Source organism: Marmota flaviventris, chromosome 16, assembly GCF_047511675.1.
Source record: "Marmota flaviventris isolate mMarFla1 chromosome 16, mMarFla1.hap1, whole genome shotgun sequence".
Taxonomy (NCBI): Eukaryota; Metazoa; Chordata; class Mammalia; order Rodentia; family Sciuridae; genus Marmota; species Marmota flaviventris.
This window is the reverse complement of record NC_092513.1, coordinates 13,362,907-13,381,750: the sequence shown is the minus strand read 5'-3', so window position 1 is coordinate 13,381,750 and position 18,844 is coordinate 13,362,907. Positions and strand designations below refer to the sequence as shown.

At 37.7% G+C, this 18,844-nt stretch overlaps 1 protein-coding gene across 1 annotated transcript in view; it reads left to right on the top strand.

Moving 5' to 3' along the window:
* Phlpp1 (PH domain and leucine rich repeat protein phosphatase 1) overlaps positions 1-18,844 on the top strand; it is a 223,769-nt gene that overhangs the window by 128,095 nt on the left and 76,830 nt on the right. The window contains exon 4 of the mRNA XM_027949099.2: positions 2,666-2,832. Coding sequence (XP_027804900.1) covers positions 2,666-2,832 — 167 coding nt within the window. The remainder of the gene's footprint in view (positions 1-2,665; positions 2,833-18,844) is intronic.

Below are 18,844 nucleotides of genomic sequence, written 5' to 3'. Positions count from 1 at the left end.
CCTCACCCCACAATTAAATACTCATACAGAAGAGTACAAAAGATGATATTATAGTTTCCATGGGCTACCCTCCCAAGTTGTTAGTATCTCAGTGTAATTGCTTCGCATCTTCTTTTGACCCTCTGATAAGGAAGTAAGCACTAGAGATAAACTTGAAATCTCCTGTTTTCCATTTTCCTCTACCTGTCTTCTTAGAAGCTGTCATTTATTTGGTATATGACCAATCTATGATTTCATAGCTTCGCTATTCTTGAATAATATATGGAGCTGTGTATTAAAATGTTTTCTTTATCTTTTTTCTTTTTTTTTTTTTGTATCCAGGGCCTTGTGCGTGCAAGGCAAGCACACTACCAACTGAGCTATATCCCTAGCCCCATGTATTAAAATGTTTTCCAGAAATGGTATTACAGTATATGTAGCATGTTGTAACTTGTTCTTTTGTTAATTCATATCTTTTTAAAAATCAATTCAGAATAATACACACAGATCCAGTCCATTCATTCTACTGTGGCTCTATTAGTAGATTTATATGTTCTGGCTTCAGAATGTATAAATCCCAGCGAAGACCTCTGACTAGCCTGGCTTGAGTCCCTTGTCAACACCTATTTGATTAGTCAGTGGCTTCAGCAGATGGGGCAGTGGAGTTACTCAAACTCAGCACCTTCCCTATAACCAAAGGGTCAAAATACTTGCAGCTCCCCCCAGGATCTGATTTGTGTGCATCATTAGAGGAAAAAGCAGAGAAAGGATTTGGGGCATCCAAAAACTCAGTTTTGTACCTGAACTTCAAGGTAGGCTTGGACATGATATGCTCAGGGAAGCTACCTAGACTCTCAGATTATATTCTGTGCTCCTGCAGTTTCTATTATTTTGAGAGTTACCATGTGATATCTTAATTGCCCTCTCTTCTTGATGTGTAATCGTTCAGGGTAGAGATTGTCTTGTTTTATTATGTACCTCAGGAAATACAAGAACTGGCACACCTTTAGATGCTCACCATGTATTTTTAACTGAATGACTCCACCGATTCGAACTTTCAGCCCCATTTCCTATTCACAGGTCCCTGTACATTTCTTGCTCAGGAATTCTCTCTGGCTCTGGTGCTTTTGTATCTGCCTTTTAGGTCCATTAAAATTCTGGTTCTTTTCACATCTTTTGGTTTATGTGAGTGGTTTGATCTGTTTGGGATTTCTTATTTAATGGTGAAAATTGAAGAAAAAAGGAAATAAATTGCTAAAATACAAATTCAGACCATCTTTCTAAAATAATTTGAGATGAGCCCTGCCCAGGCCTGTTCAGCATATCCTTTAACTTTCATGTGTTCATAATAATTTCTTTTTGGCCTCAAATCATCAGCAGAGTATATTTTATGTAAATTTACATCTGAAAGCATTTTTAGTAGCTGGAAAACCTGAATTCTAATGGATATAAAATGGGAATGATTCTATTTTTAATAGTAGTAGTAGTAGTAATATATTGAATGCTTTTTCTGTGACAGGCAAGTAGAACTAGGAACCATCTTTATCCATGTTATACAGACAAGAAAACTGGAGTTCAGAGAGATCAGTGATCTGCTCACCTTAGCTCAGCTCACAGATGGTGCTGGGATGTGAATCCACACACTCTAAGCCCAGAGCCACACACCTCAGGACTATGTTCTACTTCCTCTGTGATTAGGAAAAAGAAACCTAGAATTTGGTAACAGAAAAGGACACTGAGTTGATCACAGATAAGGAGTGAAATTTCTGAATTAAATTTTTGCCAGAGATAAAGAGGGACAATCAAATAAAGGCTTAGAGCTATATGCTCATGGCTTGTGAAGAGAGAAAGGGCCATGATGTGTGGAAATGGGTTGAAATAATGTGTTTTAATGAAACCTGGGATTGTATTGCTCAGAACATTTGAGAAAACATTTAAGAAATGTAGGTTACCCAGTGCGCTTTCTGTCTATAGCATGCAAGTTGGTCTTGGCATCCTGGCTGTGGTAGGAGTCATTAACTAGGAAGGTGTAAACATTTAGACATACAATAAGTTTTACATAAAATACCTACATAAAGCAAAGCACAATGAATTTATAAGCATCACACTGACTTTGTAGCACAAAAACCTGAGAATTTAGTAGCAGGTAGGTGATGGAATCTAATTATATGTGATACAATATATTATTATTAAGATGCATACAAAACTATTGATACTGCTTTTTTTAAAAAAAATTGTACTGTTTTAAATCAGTGTATGTAAGGGCTTTCTAAAGTTCAGATTTATTAGTGTCTGTCACCCAACTCCATATTTATAAACTTTTGTATCTGTTTGCTCTGAATTATCTTTATTGTGGATATTTTCAGGAACAATATTCCTATTTTGGAGGAGATAATGAAATTACTAAGCCTAATAGGGTAATCTGTGTTCCTTGAAACCTGTGCCTATGCTAGCTATGCCTGTGCTAGGTTACTGTAAGCACCTTCCAGCAAATACACTGTTTTCTGCTTTTATAGAACTTGGTTCACTTCCATGCTAAATGAATACTATTGGTTTGGATTATTGAACTAATAGTGTTACTTGTGCAGTGGTTCTCTGCATGTAGGGTCATCTATTTATGTCCATAGAAGTAGTCACAAGATAAATGGATAGTATTGATATTAAATTATATTTTATCTTCTTCTAGGTTGCATCCCAGCGCATAAGCTCAGTAGACCTCTCATGTTGTAGTCTGGAACATCTGCCTGCCAACCTCTTCTACAGCCAAGACCTCACTCATCTCAATTTAAAACAAAACTTCCTAAGGCAAAACCCCAGCCTCCCAGCTGCTAGGGGACTCAGTGAACTGCAAAGGTGAGTCTTTTTTTTTTTTTTTTTTTTTATTGTTGGCTGTTCAAAACATTACATAGTTCTTGATATATCATATTTCACAATTTGATTCAAGTGGGTTATGAGCTCCCATTTTTACCCCATATACAGATTGCAGAATCACATCAGTTACACATCCATTGATTTACATATTGCCATACTAGTGTCTGTTGTATTCTGCTGTCTTTCCTATCCTCTACTATCCCCCCTCCCCTCCCCTCCCCTCCCCTCCCCTCCCCTCTTCTCTCTCTGCCCCCTTTACTGACATTCGTTTGTCCCCCTTGTATTATTTTTCCCCTTCCCCTCACTTCCTCTTGTATGTACTTTTGTATACCTCTGAGGGTCTCCTTCCATTTCCATGCATTTTCCCTTCTCTCTCCCTTTCCCTCCCACCTCTCATCCCTGTTTAATGTTAATCTTCTTCTCATGCTCTTCGACCCTACTCTGTTCTTAGCTACTCTCCTTATATCAAAGAAGACATTTGACATTTGTTTTTTAGGGATTGGCTAGCTTCACTTAGCATAATCTGCTCTAATGCCATCCATTTCCCTGTAAATTCTATGATTTTGTCATTTTTTAATGCAGAGTAATACTCCATTGTGTATAAATGCCACATTTTTTTTATCCATTCATCCATTGAAGGGCATCTAGGTTGGTTCCACAGTCTAGCTATTGTGAATTGTGCTGCTATGAACATCGATGTAGCAGTGTCCCTGTAGCATGCTCTTTTTAGGTCTTTAGGGAATAGACCGAGAAGGGGAATAGCTGGGTCAAATGGTGGCTCCATTCCCAGCTTTCCAAGAAATCTCCATACTGCTTTCCAAATTGGCTGCACCAATTTGCAGTCCCACCAGCAATGTACAAGTGTACCCTTTTCCCCACATCCTCGCCAGCACTTGTTGTTGTTTGACTTCATAATGGCTGCCAATCTAACTGGAGTGAGATGGTATCTTAGGGTGGTTTTGATTTGCATTTCTCTGACTGCTAGAGATGGTGAGCATTTTTTCATGTACTTGTTGATTGACTGTATGTCCTTCTCTGAGAAGTGTCTGTTCAGGTCCTTGGCCCATTTGTTGATTGGGTTGTTTGTTCTCTTATTGTCTAATTTTTTGAGCTCTTTGTATACTCTGGATATTAGGGCTCTATCTGAAGTGTGAGGAGTAAAGATTTGTTCCCAGGATGTAGGCTCTCTATTTACCTCTCTTATTGTATCTTTTGCTGAGAAAAAACTTTTTAGTTTGAGTAAGTCCCATTTGTTGATTCTAGTTATTAACTTTTGTGCTATGGGTGTCCTATTGAGGAATTTGGAGCCCGACCCCACCGACTGTAGATCGTAGCCAACTTTTTCTTCTATCAGACAGCGCGTCTCTGATTTGATATCAAGCTCCTTGATCCATTTTGAATTAACTTTTGTGCATGGTGAGAGAAAGGGATTCAGTTTCATTTTGTTGCATATGGATTTCCAGTTTTCCCAGCACCATTTGTTGAAGATGCTATCCTTCCTCCATTGCATGCTTTTAGACCCTTTATCAAATATAAGATAGTTGTAGTTTTGTGGATTGGTTTCTGTGTCCTCTATTCTGTACCATTGGTCCACCCGCCTGTTTTGGTACCAGTACCATGCTGTTTTTGTTACTATTGCTCTGTAATATAGTTTGAAGTCTGGTATCGCTATACCGCCTGATTCACACTTCCTGCTTAGCATTGTTTTTGCTATTCTGGGTCTTTTATTTTTCCATATGAATTTCATGATTGCTTTCTCTATTTCTACAAGAAATGCCGTTGGGATTTTGATTGGCATTGCATTAAACCTATAGAGAACTTTTGGTAATATCGCCATTTTGATGATGTTAGTTCTGCCTATCCATGAACAGGGTATATTTTTCCATCTTCTAAGATCTTCTTCTATTTCTCTCTTTAGGGTTCTGTAGTTTTCATTGTATAAGTCTTTCACCTCTTTTGTTAGGTTGATTCCCAAGTATTTTATTTTTTTTGAAGATATTGTGAATGGAGTGGTTGTCCTCATTTCCATTTCAGAGGATTTGTCGCTGATATACAGGAATGCCTTTGATTTATGCGTGTTGATTTTATATCCTGCCACTTTGCTGAATTCATTTATTAGCTCTAATAGTTTCTTTGTAGACCCTTTTGGGTCTGCTAGGTATAGAATCATGTCATCTGCAAATAGTGATAATTTAAGTTCTTCTTTTCCTATTTTGATGCCTTTAATTTCTTTCGTCTGTCTAATTGCTCTGGCCAGTGTTTCGAGAACTATGTTGAACAGAAGTGGTGAGAGAGGGCATCCCTGTCTTGTTCCAGATTTTAGAGGGAATGCCTTCAATTTTTCTCCATTCAGAATGATGCTAGCCTGAGGCTTAGCATAGATTGCTTTTACAATATTGAGGTATGTTCCTGTTATCCCTAGTTTTTCTAGAGTTTTGAACATAAAGGGATGCTGTACTTTGTCGAATGCTTTTTCCGCATCTATCGAGATGATCATATGGTTCTTATTTTTAAGTCTATTGATGTGGTGAATAACATTTATTGATTTCCTTATATTGAACCAGCCTTGCATCCCAGGGATGAATCCTACTTGATCATGGTGCACAATTTTTTTGATGTGCCTTTGTATCCGAGTGGCCAGAATTTTATTGAGGATTTTTGCATCTAGGTTCATTAGAGATATTGGTCTGTAGTTTTCTTTCTTTGAAGTGTCTTTGTCTGGTTTAGGTATCAGGGTGATGTTGGCCTCGTAGAATGAATTTGGAAGTTCTCCCTCTTTTTCTATTTCCCGAAGTAGCTTGAAAAGTATTGGTATTAGTTCCTCTTTAAAGGTTTTGTAAAACTCTGCTGTATACCCATCCGGTCCTGGGCTTTTCTTAGTTGGTAGTCTTTTGATGGTTTCTTCTATTTCCTCAATTGATATTGGTCTGTTTAGGTTGTCTATATCCTCCTGACTCAATCTGGGCAGATCATATGACTTAAGAAATTTATCTATGCCTTCACTATCTTCTAATTTATTGGAGTATAAGGATTCAAAATAATTTTTGATTATCTTCTGTATTTCTGAAGTGTCTGTTGTGATATTGCCTCTTTCATCCCGTATGTTAGTGATTTGAGTTCTCTCTCTTCTTCTCTTCGCTAGCATGGCTAAGGGTCTGTCGATTTTGTTTATTTTTTCAAAGAACCAACTTTTAGTTTTGTCAATTTTTTCAATTGTTTCTTTTGTTTCGATTTCATTGATTTCAGCTCTGATTTTAATTATTTCTTGCCTTCTACTTCTTTTGCTGTTGTTTTGCTCTTCTTTTTCTAGGATTTTGAGATGAAGTATGAGATCATTTATTTGTTGGTTTTTTCTTTTTTTAAGGAATGAACTCCAAGCAATGAATTTTCCTCTTAGAACTGCTTTCAATGTGTCCCATAGATTCCGATATGTTGTGTCTGTGTTTTCATTAATCTCTAAGAATTTTTTAATTTCCTCCTTGATGTCTTCTATAACCCATTGATCATTCAGTAACCTATTGTTCATTCTCCAAGTGATATATTCTTTTTCCTTCCTTCTTTTATCGTTGATTTTCAGTTCCATTCCATTATGATCAGATAGGATGCATGGTATTATCTCTACTCCTTTGTATTGTCTAAGAGTTTCCCTGTGACATAATATATGATCTATTTTTGAGAAGGATCCATGTGCTGCTGAGAAAAAAGTGTAACTGTTTGATGTTGGGTGGTATATTCTATATATGTCAATTAAATCTAGGTTATTAATTGTGTTATTGAGTTCTATAGTTTCCTTATTCAACTTTTGTTTGGAAGATCTGTCCAGTGGTGAGAGAGGTGTGTTGAAGTCTCCCATGATTATTGTATGGTGGTCTATTAGACTCTTGAACTTGAGAAGAGTTTGTTTGATGAACATAGCTGCACCATTGTTTGGGGCATATATATTTATGATTGTTATGTCTTGTTGGTGTATGGTTCCCTTCAGCAGTATGTAGTGTCCCTCTTTATCCCTTTTGATTAACTTTGGCTTAAAATCTATTTTATTTGATATGAGTATGGATACTCCTGCTTGTTTCCGAAGTCCATATGAGTGATATGATTTTTCCCAACCTTTCACCTTCAGCCTATGTATGTCTTTTCCTATCAAATGCGTCTCCTGTAGGCAGCATATTGTTGGGTCTTGTTTTGTGATCCATTCTACTAGCCTGTGTCTCTTAATTGGTGAGTTTAAGCCATTAACATTTAGGGTTATTATTGAGATATGGGTTGTTCTTCCAGCCATATTTGTTTATTTATGTTACTAAACATGGTTTGTTTTCCACTTTGATTATTTTCCCCCCTTTAGTGTCCTACCTCCCACTGTTGGTTTTCATTGTTATTTTTCATTTCCTCTTCCTGTAATGTTTTGCCAAGGATGTTTTGAAGAGATGGTTTTCTAGCTGCAAATTCTTTTAACTTTTGTTTATCGTGGAAGGTTTTAATTTCATCTTCCATCCTGAAGCTTAATTTCGCTGGAAACACAATTCTTGGTTGGAACCCATTTTCTTTCAGTGTTTGAAATATGTTATTCCAGGATCTTCTAGCTTTCAGAGTCTGTGTTGAAAGATCAGCTGTTATCCTGATTGGCTTACCCCTAAATGTGATCTGCTTCCTTTCTCTTGTAGCTTTTAAAATTCTCTCCTTGTTCTGTATGTTGGGCATCTTCATTATAATGTGTCTAGGTGTGGGTCTCTTATGATTTTGCACATTCGGCGTCCTGTAGGCTTCTAGGATTTGGGGTTCTGTCTCATTCTTCAAGTCTGGGAAGTTTTCTCGAATTATTTCCTTGAATAGATTGTTCATTCCTTTGGTTTGAAACTCTGTTCCTTCCTGTATCCCAATGACTCTTAAATTTGGTCTCTTGATGTTATCCCATATTTCTTGGATGTTCTGCTCATGGTTTCTTAACAGTCTTGCTGAGCTGTCTATGTTCTTTTCAAGTTGAAATACTTTATCTTCATTGTCTGATGTTCTGTCTTCTAAGTGTTCTACTCTGCTGGTAGTATTCTCAATTGAGTTTTTAAGTTGGCTTATTGCTTCCTGCATTTCTAGGATTTCTGTTTGTTTTTTATAACCTCTATTTCCCTGTATAATTGATCTTTTGCTTCTTGGATTTGTTTATGTAATTCATTGTTGAAGTGATCTTTCATTGTCTGATTTTGCTGTCTGATGTCTTCCTTGAGACTCCAGATCATCTGAAGCATGTATATCCTGAATTCTTTATCTGACATTCCATCAGCTGCAGCTATTACCTCTTCTAAAGTTGAGTTGACCTGCAATGCTTGTGGTCCTTTCTTTCCTTGTCTCTTCATACTGTTCGCGTTCCTTTCTTCTTGGTGAAAGTGTTGTGCTATTGAATTTTCCCCCTATATATTTATATTGGTCTTGTATAGTTGCAAAGTCTCCCTCGCAGGCACGGGCGGCGGCTCTGCCCCTCCGCCAATTGGGGCAATGTGCCTACCACGCCGGCAGGCCGCTGGGCCTGCTCTGCCAGTCGGTAGCAGGTCCGCCGTCCTTGCAGGCGCGGGCGGCGGCTCTGTCCCTCTGCGGGCCGCTAGGCTTGTTCTGTCGGTGGTCGCAGTTCTGCCTACTTTGCAGGCGCAGGCAGCGGCACTGCCCCTCTGCAGGCCTCTGGGGCTGTACTGCCAGTGGGTCGCAGGTCCGCCTACTTTGCAGGCGTGGGGGGGGGGGGGCGGCTCTACCGTTCCTCAGGCCACTGGGCCTGTTCTGTCTCTCGGTTGCAGGTCTGACCTGTTCTGATGGTGGTCTCAGTTCTGACTACCTTGCAGGCGCGGGGGGGAGGGGGCAGCTCTGCCTCTCAGCAGGCCGCTACTCCTCTTCTGCCGGTGGGTGGCAGGCCCGCCTACCTTGCAGGAGTGATTGGAAGCTCTGTCCCGCCGCGGGCCACTGGGCCTTTTCTGTCGGTGGTCACCCTTCCCCTACCTGGCAGGCGAGGGGGTTGGGGGGCGGCTCTGCCCCTCAGCAGGCCGCTGGGCCTGCTCTGTCTTTGGTCCCAGTTCCCTCTACTATGCCAGCGCAGGGGGAGGGGGCAGCTCAGCCTCTCAGCAGGCGGCTGCTCCTCTTCTGCCGGTGGGTCGCAGGCCCGCCTACCTTGCAGGAGTGATTGGAAGCTCTGTCCCGCCGCGGGCCACTGGGCCTTTTCTGTCTGTGGTCACCCTTCCCCTACCTGGCAGGCGAGGGGGGTGGGGGGCGGCTCTGCCCCTCAGCAGGCCGCTGGGCCCGCTCTGTGTTTGGACCCAGTTCCCTCTACTATGCCGGCGCAGGGGGAGGGGGCGGCTCAGCCTCTCAGCAGGCGGCTGCTCCTCTTGGGCCAGTGGGTCGCAGGCCCGCCTACCTTGCAGGAGTGATTGGAAGCTCTGTCCCGCCGCGGACCACTGGGCCTTTTCTGTCGGTGGTCACCCTTCCCCTACCTGGCAGGCGAGGGGGGTGGGGGGCGGCTCTGCCCCTCAGCAGGCCGCTGGGCCTGCTCTGTCTTTGGTCCCAGTTCCCTCTACTATGCCGGCACAGGGGGAGGGGGCGGCTCAGCCTCTCAGCAGGCGGCTGCTCCTCTTCTGCCAGTGGGTCGCAGGCCCGCCTACCTTGCAGGAGTGATTGGAAGCTCTGTCCCGCCCTGGGCCACTGGGCCTTTTCTGTCGGTGGTCACCCTTCCCCTACCTGGCAGGCGAGGGGGGTGGGGGGCGGCTCTGCCCCTCAGCAGGCCGCTGGGCCTGCTCTGTCTTTGGTCCCAGTTCTCTCTAAAGGTGAGTCTTCACAGATCTGGGTTAGGGAAGAGCTGCCGGTGGTTTTCTCTTGAATATTCTGACTAAAAATCTATAGTGCATAAACTTCCTCTTTTAGAGGACAAGGTAATGGACACTTTGACTACTGAGGACATTCTTTACTAATTCTCATTCTAAACATTTTCCCAAGGTTCCTCCCTTAGAATTAATGGGATAGATTTATATAAGAACAACTTTTTAAAAAAATCATCTTTATTCCTTAAACCAGTCAGTAGCCTTTAGTGTATTTCTTCTAACTTCAGGAATTTGTTCAGCTTAAACTCTTTCAAAATTTATAGATGATTAGTTTTTTTTTTCCCCATGAAAAGACATTACCTTAGAAATTTAAGAACCATGTTTTAGGGTTGGGGATGTGGCTCAAGCGGTAGCGCGCTCGCCTGGCATGCCTGTGGCCCGGGTTCGATCCTCAGCACCACATACCAACAGAGATGTTGTGTCCGCCGAGAACTAAAAAATAAATATTAAAAAACAAAAACAACAAAAAAAAAAGAACCATGTTTTAAATTTATTAACACTATCTTCTAGGTATTAGTGTATAGATTTCAAGAGTCACACATGTTAAATAAATAGAATCTGCTCCTTTATAACTAGAGAGAAAGGACTTATTTGCACGACTCTAAAACAGATCTAAGAACTTAACATATTCATTTCCTTTTCTTTTTGGAGCAGTGGTCAATATTGATTCTATGGTAAATTAAACTCTAATACTTACATGTTTGTTGCAAATAGCTGAGACTATAGCTGCAAAAGAATACAAGTCTTTTAAATAAATAATGGATACTTCATTTGTTTTTAAGTGATACGATTAGAGATTAAACTATGGTAATTAACCATTGCGATGTGTCTATGGTTTCTAACATCCAGAAAAAGTGATCTAATAATTGTTTATTATAGAACTTTGTATAAATTTGGAAAATATAGTATTTTAATTATCTTTTCAGGTAATTGTATTCTTATTTGATTCTATACCAAAATTTGACAGGTGTTCATTTCTTAAGGTCCAATATAGAATCTAAAATTCCATCAATTTTTTCAATTCTTTAAGATCCATTGGGGTGTCTTGCATTTTGATTGAATTTTTACTCATGCGTCATTTCCTTGCATTAAGTATTAGTCATTTGGAAAATACTGGTTCATTGTATAATACAAATGTTCCAAATGTTAACGCATTTAATTATGCAATTTCAAGAAGCCACTTTTTAAAAAAATATCATGACTGATCTAATCAGAAAAGTCTATATAAGTATTGAGAATTTGTCAAACTTCCTGCAAAAACATCTTTTCCAAAATTTTAAATTGAAGGCTTGAAGGCTATCATTGACAACCAACACTGTCGGTATTTTTTTTCTGAAGGAGTTGTCTCACTTTACTTTTGAGAAAATATCTGCCAAATATCCAAGTATAAATAATGATGGTTTGCCAGTTATTCTTTCAAGTAGAAACGGTATTCCATGAAGGTGGTTACTAGTTTGGCTCCCAACTTATCACATAGGTGTTTTCCTTGAGATAACTGTCATATTTTGGTATTTACCAGAAATGCTTTACAAATACTAATAATTTTATGACCCAGAAAATTAAAAAGATATACATGAAAATTAAGATGTGATAAAAATAACTTCCCTGCATTTTCAAGAACATTCTTAAGTAAAAGTGGCATTACAAAAATTTTAAAGGGATTTTTTACAGTGACTGTCATGTTGAATACACTGACACCTGGGGCAGTTTGTTACTGCAGTGAATTAACTACATAGGCAGTAAAGACTCCAGTAAGGATATTGTGCTCAAGCAATTCCTTATTGTTCCTGTAGCCGATGGGGACTATGAAATCAAACTGTAACAGAATTCTTTATCTTAGATTTTTGTATGTCTTATATATTGATATTAATATTGATACTGGCACTTCTACAATAAAATTTATAATTTTCTTGCTGAAGGGGGTGCATCATTAGTCAATTTTAAAGTTTAAAATTATTTTGAGGTAGTTTTGTATATTTCTCAGAAGTGTGGACTTTGCCACTTTCTATTACAGAACATTAGGAACTTTTCATCATACCACAGGGTCCTGTTGTTTTAAAGCAGAAAGGGGCATTAGAATTCATCCAAACTAATGAATGTTCCCTTTTCAGGGATGAGGCTTTATTAGGAAGGGATGTTAAATGGCAAATTCAGGTTAGTGGTTGTCTCTTGGAAAGGAGATAGAAAGCTGGGATTAGAGAATGATTTGAAGAGGTTTTAACTTTATGTGTGAGGAATATGGTGCCCTCAAAGAACAAGTATTATCTTTCCAGTGGAAAGATATTTTGGGTATTAACCTGGCTTCAGGAAGGTTCATGTCCTGTTTTGCCTCTTAATTCTTTCAGTCACCTAATTGATTCCGTATATCTATAATCTTTTGATAAAAGTAACTCTATAGGGGCTGGGATTGTAGCTCAGTGGTAGAGCGTGTGCCTAGCAGTGCGAGAGCTGGGTTCGATCTTCAGCACCACATAAAAATAAATAAAATAAAGGTATTGTGTCCGACTACAACTAAAAAAAAAATTTAAAAAAAGTAACTCTATAACATTGAACCTATCCGCTTCATCTGTAATTCTGTGTCTGTATCTCTTAAACCTCTCATCGTTTCTTTTCCACTCCCTGTTCTCTGCCATACATACCTTTTCTCCCATTGCCATAATAACATTCCTTCCCAGCTGTCACCTGGACTCTGGCAATTCTTTGAGAATAACTGTTTTACAGTTATTTCCCCACTGCAGTTCAGCCACTGTTTTTCTTGTCTACAATTTTGTTCATTTCTTGGTTTTATTCTGTATTTTGAGAAGTTTATGCTTTTTTTCCCCCATTGAAGTAATGTAACATAGATTTTTAAAAATCTTAATAAAACAACAAGGTTTTTATAATAAAAATAATTGTCCAAAGCTCCAATGCATCCCTCCACTCAAGTCTTGCTTCCTAAGCAGCCACTTTTGAGTCATTTGGCTCTTTCCCTTAATTTTTCCAAATATTACATGTATGTTGCTATGTTTTGTTTTTAGTTGGACATTGTATGTTCACTTGTTACTAAGAAGATAAAGATTAGTTCTTTTACATTGTGTTATACCCTCTCTGTCCTATGCACAAACTTCTACTTTCCTTATCCTCTCAATGTGCAGGTATTGATTTTTACTTTTTCTATTGTAAAGAACATGGATCAGTTATTCACAGCGAGGTCCTTACATGCAGTGATTACATTTCTTCTTGTGCTGGCTTCAGAGTAGTCTCTTTCACTTGCATACTTTCTCTCTAGTATTTATCCTTCTGATGGAGCTCTAGCATTCTTATCCATACCTTTTTTCTTGGAGACAGCATCTATTCTGGAGCCTATGTAGGAACTTGTTGTTTTTGCCTGCTACATAGCAAAATCAATTTGTGAATCTTTTCTTTAGGGTGTGTCGGTTTTACTTGAGAGGAATCCTTTGGTCTTTGGCCTGGGCGATATTTAGCAAGATTCAGGGAACTGAGAAAGAGCTGGAATCTCAAGGTTTAGTGTGTGGATTTTTTTAAATCTTCCTGTTTCCAGAACACTCCTCCCGACTCTTTACTGTGCCTTATGTCTCTGAACCAGTGACTTTTTTTTTTTCTCTCTGATTCATTTTATTTCATGGAATAAATCCTCCTGCTGGAACTGGGGAGAGAATCTGCAGTTTGTAAACTCCTTCTTGTATAGCCTTTTGAAAATCTTTTTGTTGAAATATAACAAAACCAGAAAAGTCACTTAGAGGAGTATATAGCTTGGCAGATTTCTAACACATGCACACCTCCATGTGACCAGTCCACAACCAAAAGTATTACCAGCACCCCAGAAACCTTCCTTGTGCCTGTATCCCAAGGTGTTCACTCTTCCAGTTTCTGACTTGGTATAAATGGATCACACAATATGTGCTTGTGTATTTCATTGCTTTTTAAAAAGCAAACCATCATTGTAATCAATGTACTGTCTGCTTGTACTAGATAGTGTGTTATATAAAGCACGACTTTAATTTGTTAAAGGTAGAAAGGTTTTTAAGTATTACACTGCAACAAGAGTGTCTTGTTTTGTCCTTTCTATTGTTTTAAGTAGAGGGAGGTTGGCTTAGAGGGCTTGGTATATAGGATCTAAAGAACTGGTAAAGCTGCTATTGTGTAGCCTTTCAGAAAAAAAAAAAAAAAAAAAAAAAACTAGGCTTTTAGATTAACTCCTTTTTCACCACATATTTCTATAAGGTGCTTGTCTTTCATTCCCATTGTTTAAGAAAGATTTTATTGATATTTTTGTTGATATTTTCAAAGTAGTAAGTATATGATACATACTACATACATGTACACACAATGCATATATTTAATGCTAGGAATTAAAATTACAATATATGTTTAAGGAACTTATACTTGAAAAATCATTAACGTACCTTTTTTAATGTTCATACAGTTAGTGTAGTGATTTTGAGATATGCCATATGTTTAATTGCTTATTTATGTATACATGAGTAGGGAACTTAGGCTAATAAATCCCTAGTGTGTGTTTCAGCTACCAAAGTGTAATTTAATTTTATATTTTCACCTAAGTCTCAAGGAATGAATTTTTAAATTAGTATCAGAGAGAAGAATTAGTATCAAAGAGTAGATTTCCAGAGAGAAATGCTAAGTACAATGCAGTTATGAAAGAGGAGTTCTGAAACTTTTTATCTTAAGCACATAGTCCCTTAATTTTTCTTCTTACTGCAAATTTTCAACTTAAACAAGTGATCTATTTTGACAGAACTTTCAACTCAGTATTTGCACGAGCATTCTAAATCTGGAAAGATGGTATGCTGATGGACACACACGGGTCAGCAGTTTTAGAGGGAAAACGTTGTTCTTGGAACTACCACTATTTGTTTTTCCTTTATTGGCATTGGAACTCTTCAAGTCAGTGTTCAAAATATAGAGCGAAGCAAGCATCAGAGTAATTTTTGGTGGTTTTAATGGCTTTTTTCCTGATTATATATATCACTAATAATTGTAATGTATTATTTACATCTGTTTTATTAGTAAATAGTACTTCACTTATATGGCAACTATATCTCCATTTAGATGATCCAGATGGTCTTAATACAAGATTGTTTTTAAGTTTAATGACATATGTTTGGATAGAGTCAATCAAGTGGACAATTTTTTTTGCTGGTTTGAATTTAAGGACTTCAACTTATTTGTGCTGCATTTTATATTGACGCTTAAACATTTTACTGTATTGAAAAGTTTTAGCTTTTTTTGGCAAGGTGTATACTGGGGATAAAACCTAAGGCTTTGGGCATCCTAGACAAGCAATCTACCACTGAGCTATATCCCAAACCTTTTTTTAAATTTTGGGACCTGTCTTTAGCTCTTTTACATTTATTGCTTTTGATCATCTATTTATTTACTTGTACTAAATTTTACTAGTGTTAAAACTTTTTATCACACTATAAATTTTACTTTTAAGTTTTCAGTTTCTAAATAATTTATTAATGTTTTATAGGTAGGATCATTTGTAGGAGCTAGCATTTGTGAGTGCTGGGGAAGGAAAACTTTACCTGTATCCTATAAGTATCTCTATCTGGGCCTGAGAATTAAATTGACATAAAGCCAATAAACAGGAGAAAAAACATCCATACTTTTACATCTATGGGAGCCCCCATAGGGAAATGATACCTAAAGAAATGGCAAGACCTAAGTGCATATACACTGGATTGAACAAAGAGAGGCAATTATGAAAAAGTAACTAAAATATATGGGGAGGCCAAAGGGAGGTAGCAGTTCTTTTTACAAGGTGTGTTTGTATAGAATTCTCAGGCTTGATTCCCTGTCTCTGGTGATGTTTCTTTTCTCCTGGTAGAGGGAGGATATCTTTCTCGTGGGAGTTTTCTTTCTTTCAGAAAGGAAAGGGGAAGTCAAAGCACTCTTCTTACATCTGCTGTTTTTCTTTAGCTCAGAATAATTCTTATGCCAAAGAGGCACATTTTGGGGATAATAGGTCAGGGGGATCTTTGGTCATGATGTCCTGCAAAATTTAGAAAGAGCAGTACAAAAGATAAACACAAAATCATTTATTTTAAGTCGGATACTCATTTGGTTGTACCTGTTTTTGGTAGCTTAATCCATAGTACTTGGAAAATTTATCACTTAAGTTGAAGTTAAATGTCTTTATCTCAGAGTATTTTAACCTACTAGTCACTTCTACCTACCACTTTTAGAGAGAAGCACATGCTTTAGTAAACACTTAAAACAAATTGGTGATCATTGAAATACACTTAAATTGCTTAATTTTGTATGTGGGAAATAAGAACAAATTATAAAATAACTACTTCATAAATAGAAATTATTACAATATTTACTTGGTTTTAATGGGTGCTAGTTGTCTCTTCCACCCATTAATTAGGGAAGTGAATCTGCTTTTCCATTCTTGGGATTTATAGGTAAATTGGTACAAAGTGGTACATCTAGAGTGGAATTATTTTTACAGAGAGAATACTAACTTTAATTTCAGTAGAAATTGGTATTTTTATTTTATATTTATTTTTTAGTTGTAGTTGCACACAATACCTTTATGTGTTTATTTTTATGTGGTGCTGAGGATGGAACCCAGAACCTTGCATGTGCTAGGCAAGTGCTCTACTGCTGAGCCGAAACCCCAGCCCAGAAGTTGGTATTTTGAATGGCTTAGAAAATTGTGTTTGAATTATTAATGTGATTGTTTACCATAAATGATTCTGAACCCCCTCCCCCGCCAAAGCGACAGAGGTATCATCAGCATTTTAAAACTTTCTCCTTTGAATACTGAATTTGTTATTGTTTATTAGTAATGTCCTGTAACAGTTTTACAGAATTCTATGCAATAATTTAAAAAGAGCCCTTTGTTGTACAGAGGTTAGAATGCACAGGAATAGCAATATTGCTTTAACTTTTAATCATTTGATGTTACATTTGATTTTTGCCTTAGTGACTTTCAGTTTAGACAACATAAGAGTTGACTCTATTGCCTTTCTTAGTTAGCTGTTTTATCTGTTTATCCTGTTTTCTTTGGTTTGAACTCCATGAGGGTAGGAATCTGGTTTCCTTTGGAAGTCAATACTATTGCTAGGTAGACCATTAATTGTATATGCCATGTATGAATGAACAGATGAGTGAATGGTGGTGGGGACTGTCATTAATTATTCATTCAATTATGTGTTAAGTATAATCCCCTTCTTTGCAAGAGGTATTTGTACCAACTTGTAGGAAGAAGTGAGACTGACCACTTATCATTATTTTTCTCTTTGGTTGAAGTTATAGTGAGAAGACAATGTGCATAATAAGACGATTGAGAAAATATTACATGGAAAAGATTTGTGACAAAGGATGACAAGTTAGAAAAGGAGATATTAGGTTTTAAATGGACAGCATGATATTGGACTTTCTCAAGAAAAAAATCTTTGGGTCTGCTCACCATTCTCTAGAAACACCACACATTCTCTTGCCACTCCTCTTACAAGAATGTGCCATTGCGTACTCCTAACCGCTTGCCAAACACAGGCCCAACCCACTGAGTCCTGCCTGCCCTTCAAAGCATATTGGCAAGAAACATCTTGAAACTTTGGTTGTCTCCCTATTCCTTGTGACCTTTCCTCTTCTGGACTGTCAGCTTTCTTTTTTTAGTTATAGTTGAGCGCAATACCCTTATTTAATTTGTTTATTTTTATGTGGTGCTGAGGATCAAACCCAGCACCTTGCACATGCTAGGTGAACCTCTGAGCCACAACCCCAGCCCTAGCATTTTTTATACTTAATCACTTTTTGGTTTTGTCTTTTATGATAAATATCTGAAAATTTCTAAAATTGCTGTTTATTGATACATTTATTGAGAGTGGGATGAAATTTCTTATGCTTGTTTTCCCTCTTCCCACTCCACAGTTAGCCCAGGGATGGAGGGGTGTGTGTGTGTGTGTGTGTGTGTGTGTGTGTGTGTGTGTGTGTTTAATTGGGTTGATTTTCCCATCATCAAGGATAATTGAAGGAATGTGTTCACAAAACTATCAAAGAAAATTTCCAAAACGCCTTGAGCAATGGAAGGTATATGAAGTATTCCAGTGACTATTTTAAGGGGACAGTGGTCATTTAGGATGATTGTTGATCAATCACATAACAACATCTGGCATTTAGAGTTCAATTTCAATGAAGTTAGGAGTGTGTAAATTGTGTCTTAGAGTCTGCAGTATAAATGAATACGATGTCACTTTTAAAATAAGAGATTACCTTAGGTCAAGGAGGATGTGAATTAAAGATTTGAAGGAAAGAAGTGCTTTCAGCTCTGACTAGATGTCAAATTGGTTTTAGCTGAAAAGAGTAGGAGAGATGGAAAGGTGAACTTTTTCAAACTGGAGAACAGTGGGAGAGATGGAATGAAATTGAGTTTGGGTGTGCAAGAATGTGGGTGTAATAGAATGAAAGTTATGGAGAAATGAGCAATGAGAAACTCATAATTATGCCTGGCATTTATCAAGTTACCTTTCTTCTTAGAAAGCTCAAATCCCTACATTTTAGTCCCTGTAGAGCGGAAAAACAAATGACCTATTTCCTATTCTGTTCTTTTGGGGATCTTGGCATTCCAGAGATAGAAAGTTATTAATATTAATTATATATCCTTACCAAAAGTTCACACTTTCAGATTTATGTGGAAAGAGAGATTTTAGTTGTTGTTTTTCTCAGTAGTTTCTGAGAACTATTTACTGGAAATAGTAAAAATTCAGTAGCATAGTGGAGTGAGGAGAGGCATGCTAAAATATCTTTCAGGTTATTTGCCAGATATAGACTATAGTACTTAGAATAATTTCAGCTTCTTTTAAAATACTTTCAAACAAATAAACCAACAAAAATTTTCTTTTAAAAATTAAAAGTGTGTGAGATGCTCACTGCTGAAATAAAAAGCTAAATAGTTCATGTAAAAGAAACAAAAAATACTTAGCACAAGTGCTGCTCAGAAAGAACCTGGAGAAGGAATTTATACTATTGGGCTTTGGTGAGACTTGCCAAATGTTTAAAGAATTTCATAGAATGTATGGAATTTTCTTTTTTCAGTTAACTATTCCTATTACTGCAAGTCCTATTACTGCTTTTCAGATGGAATTTTGATCCTCTTGGGAAGCTTTCCA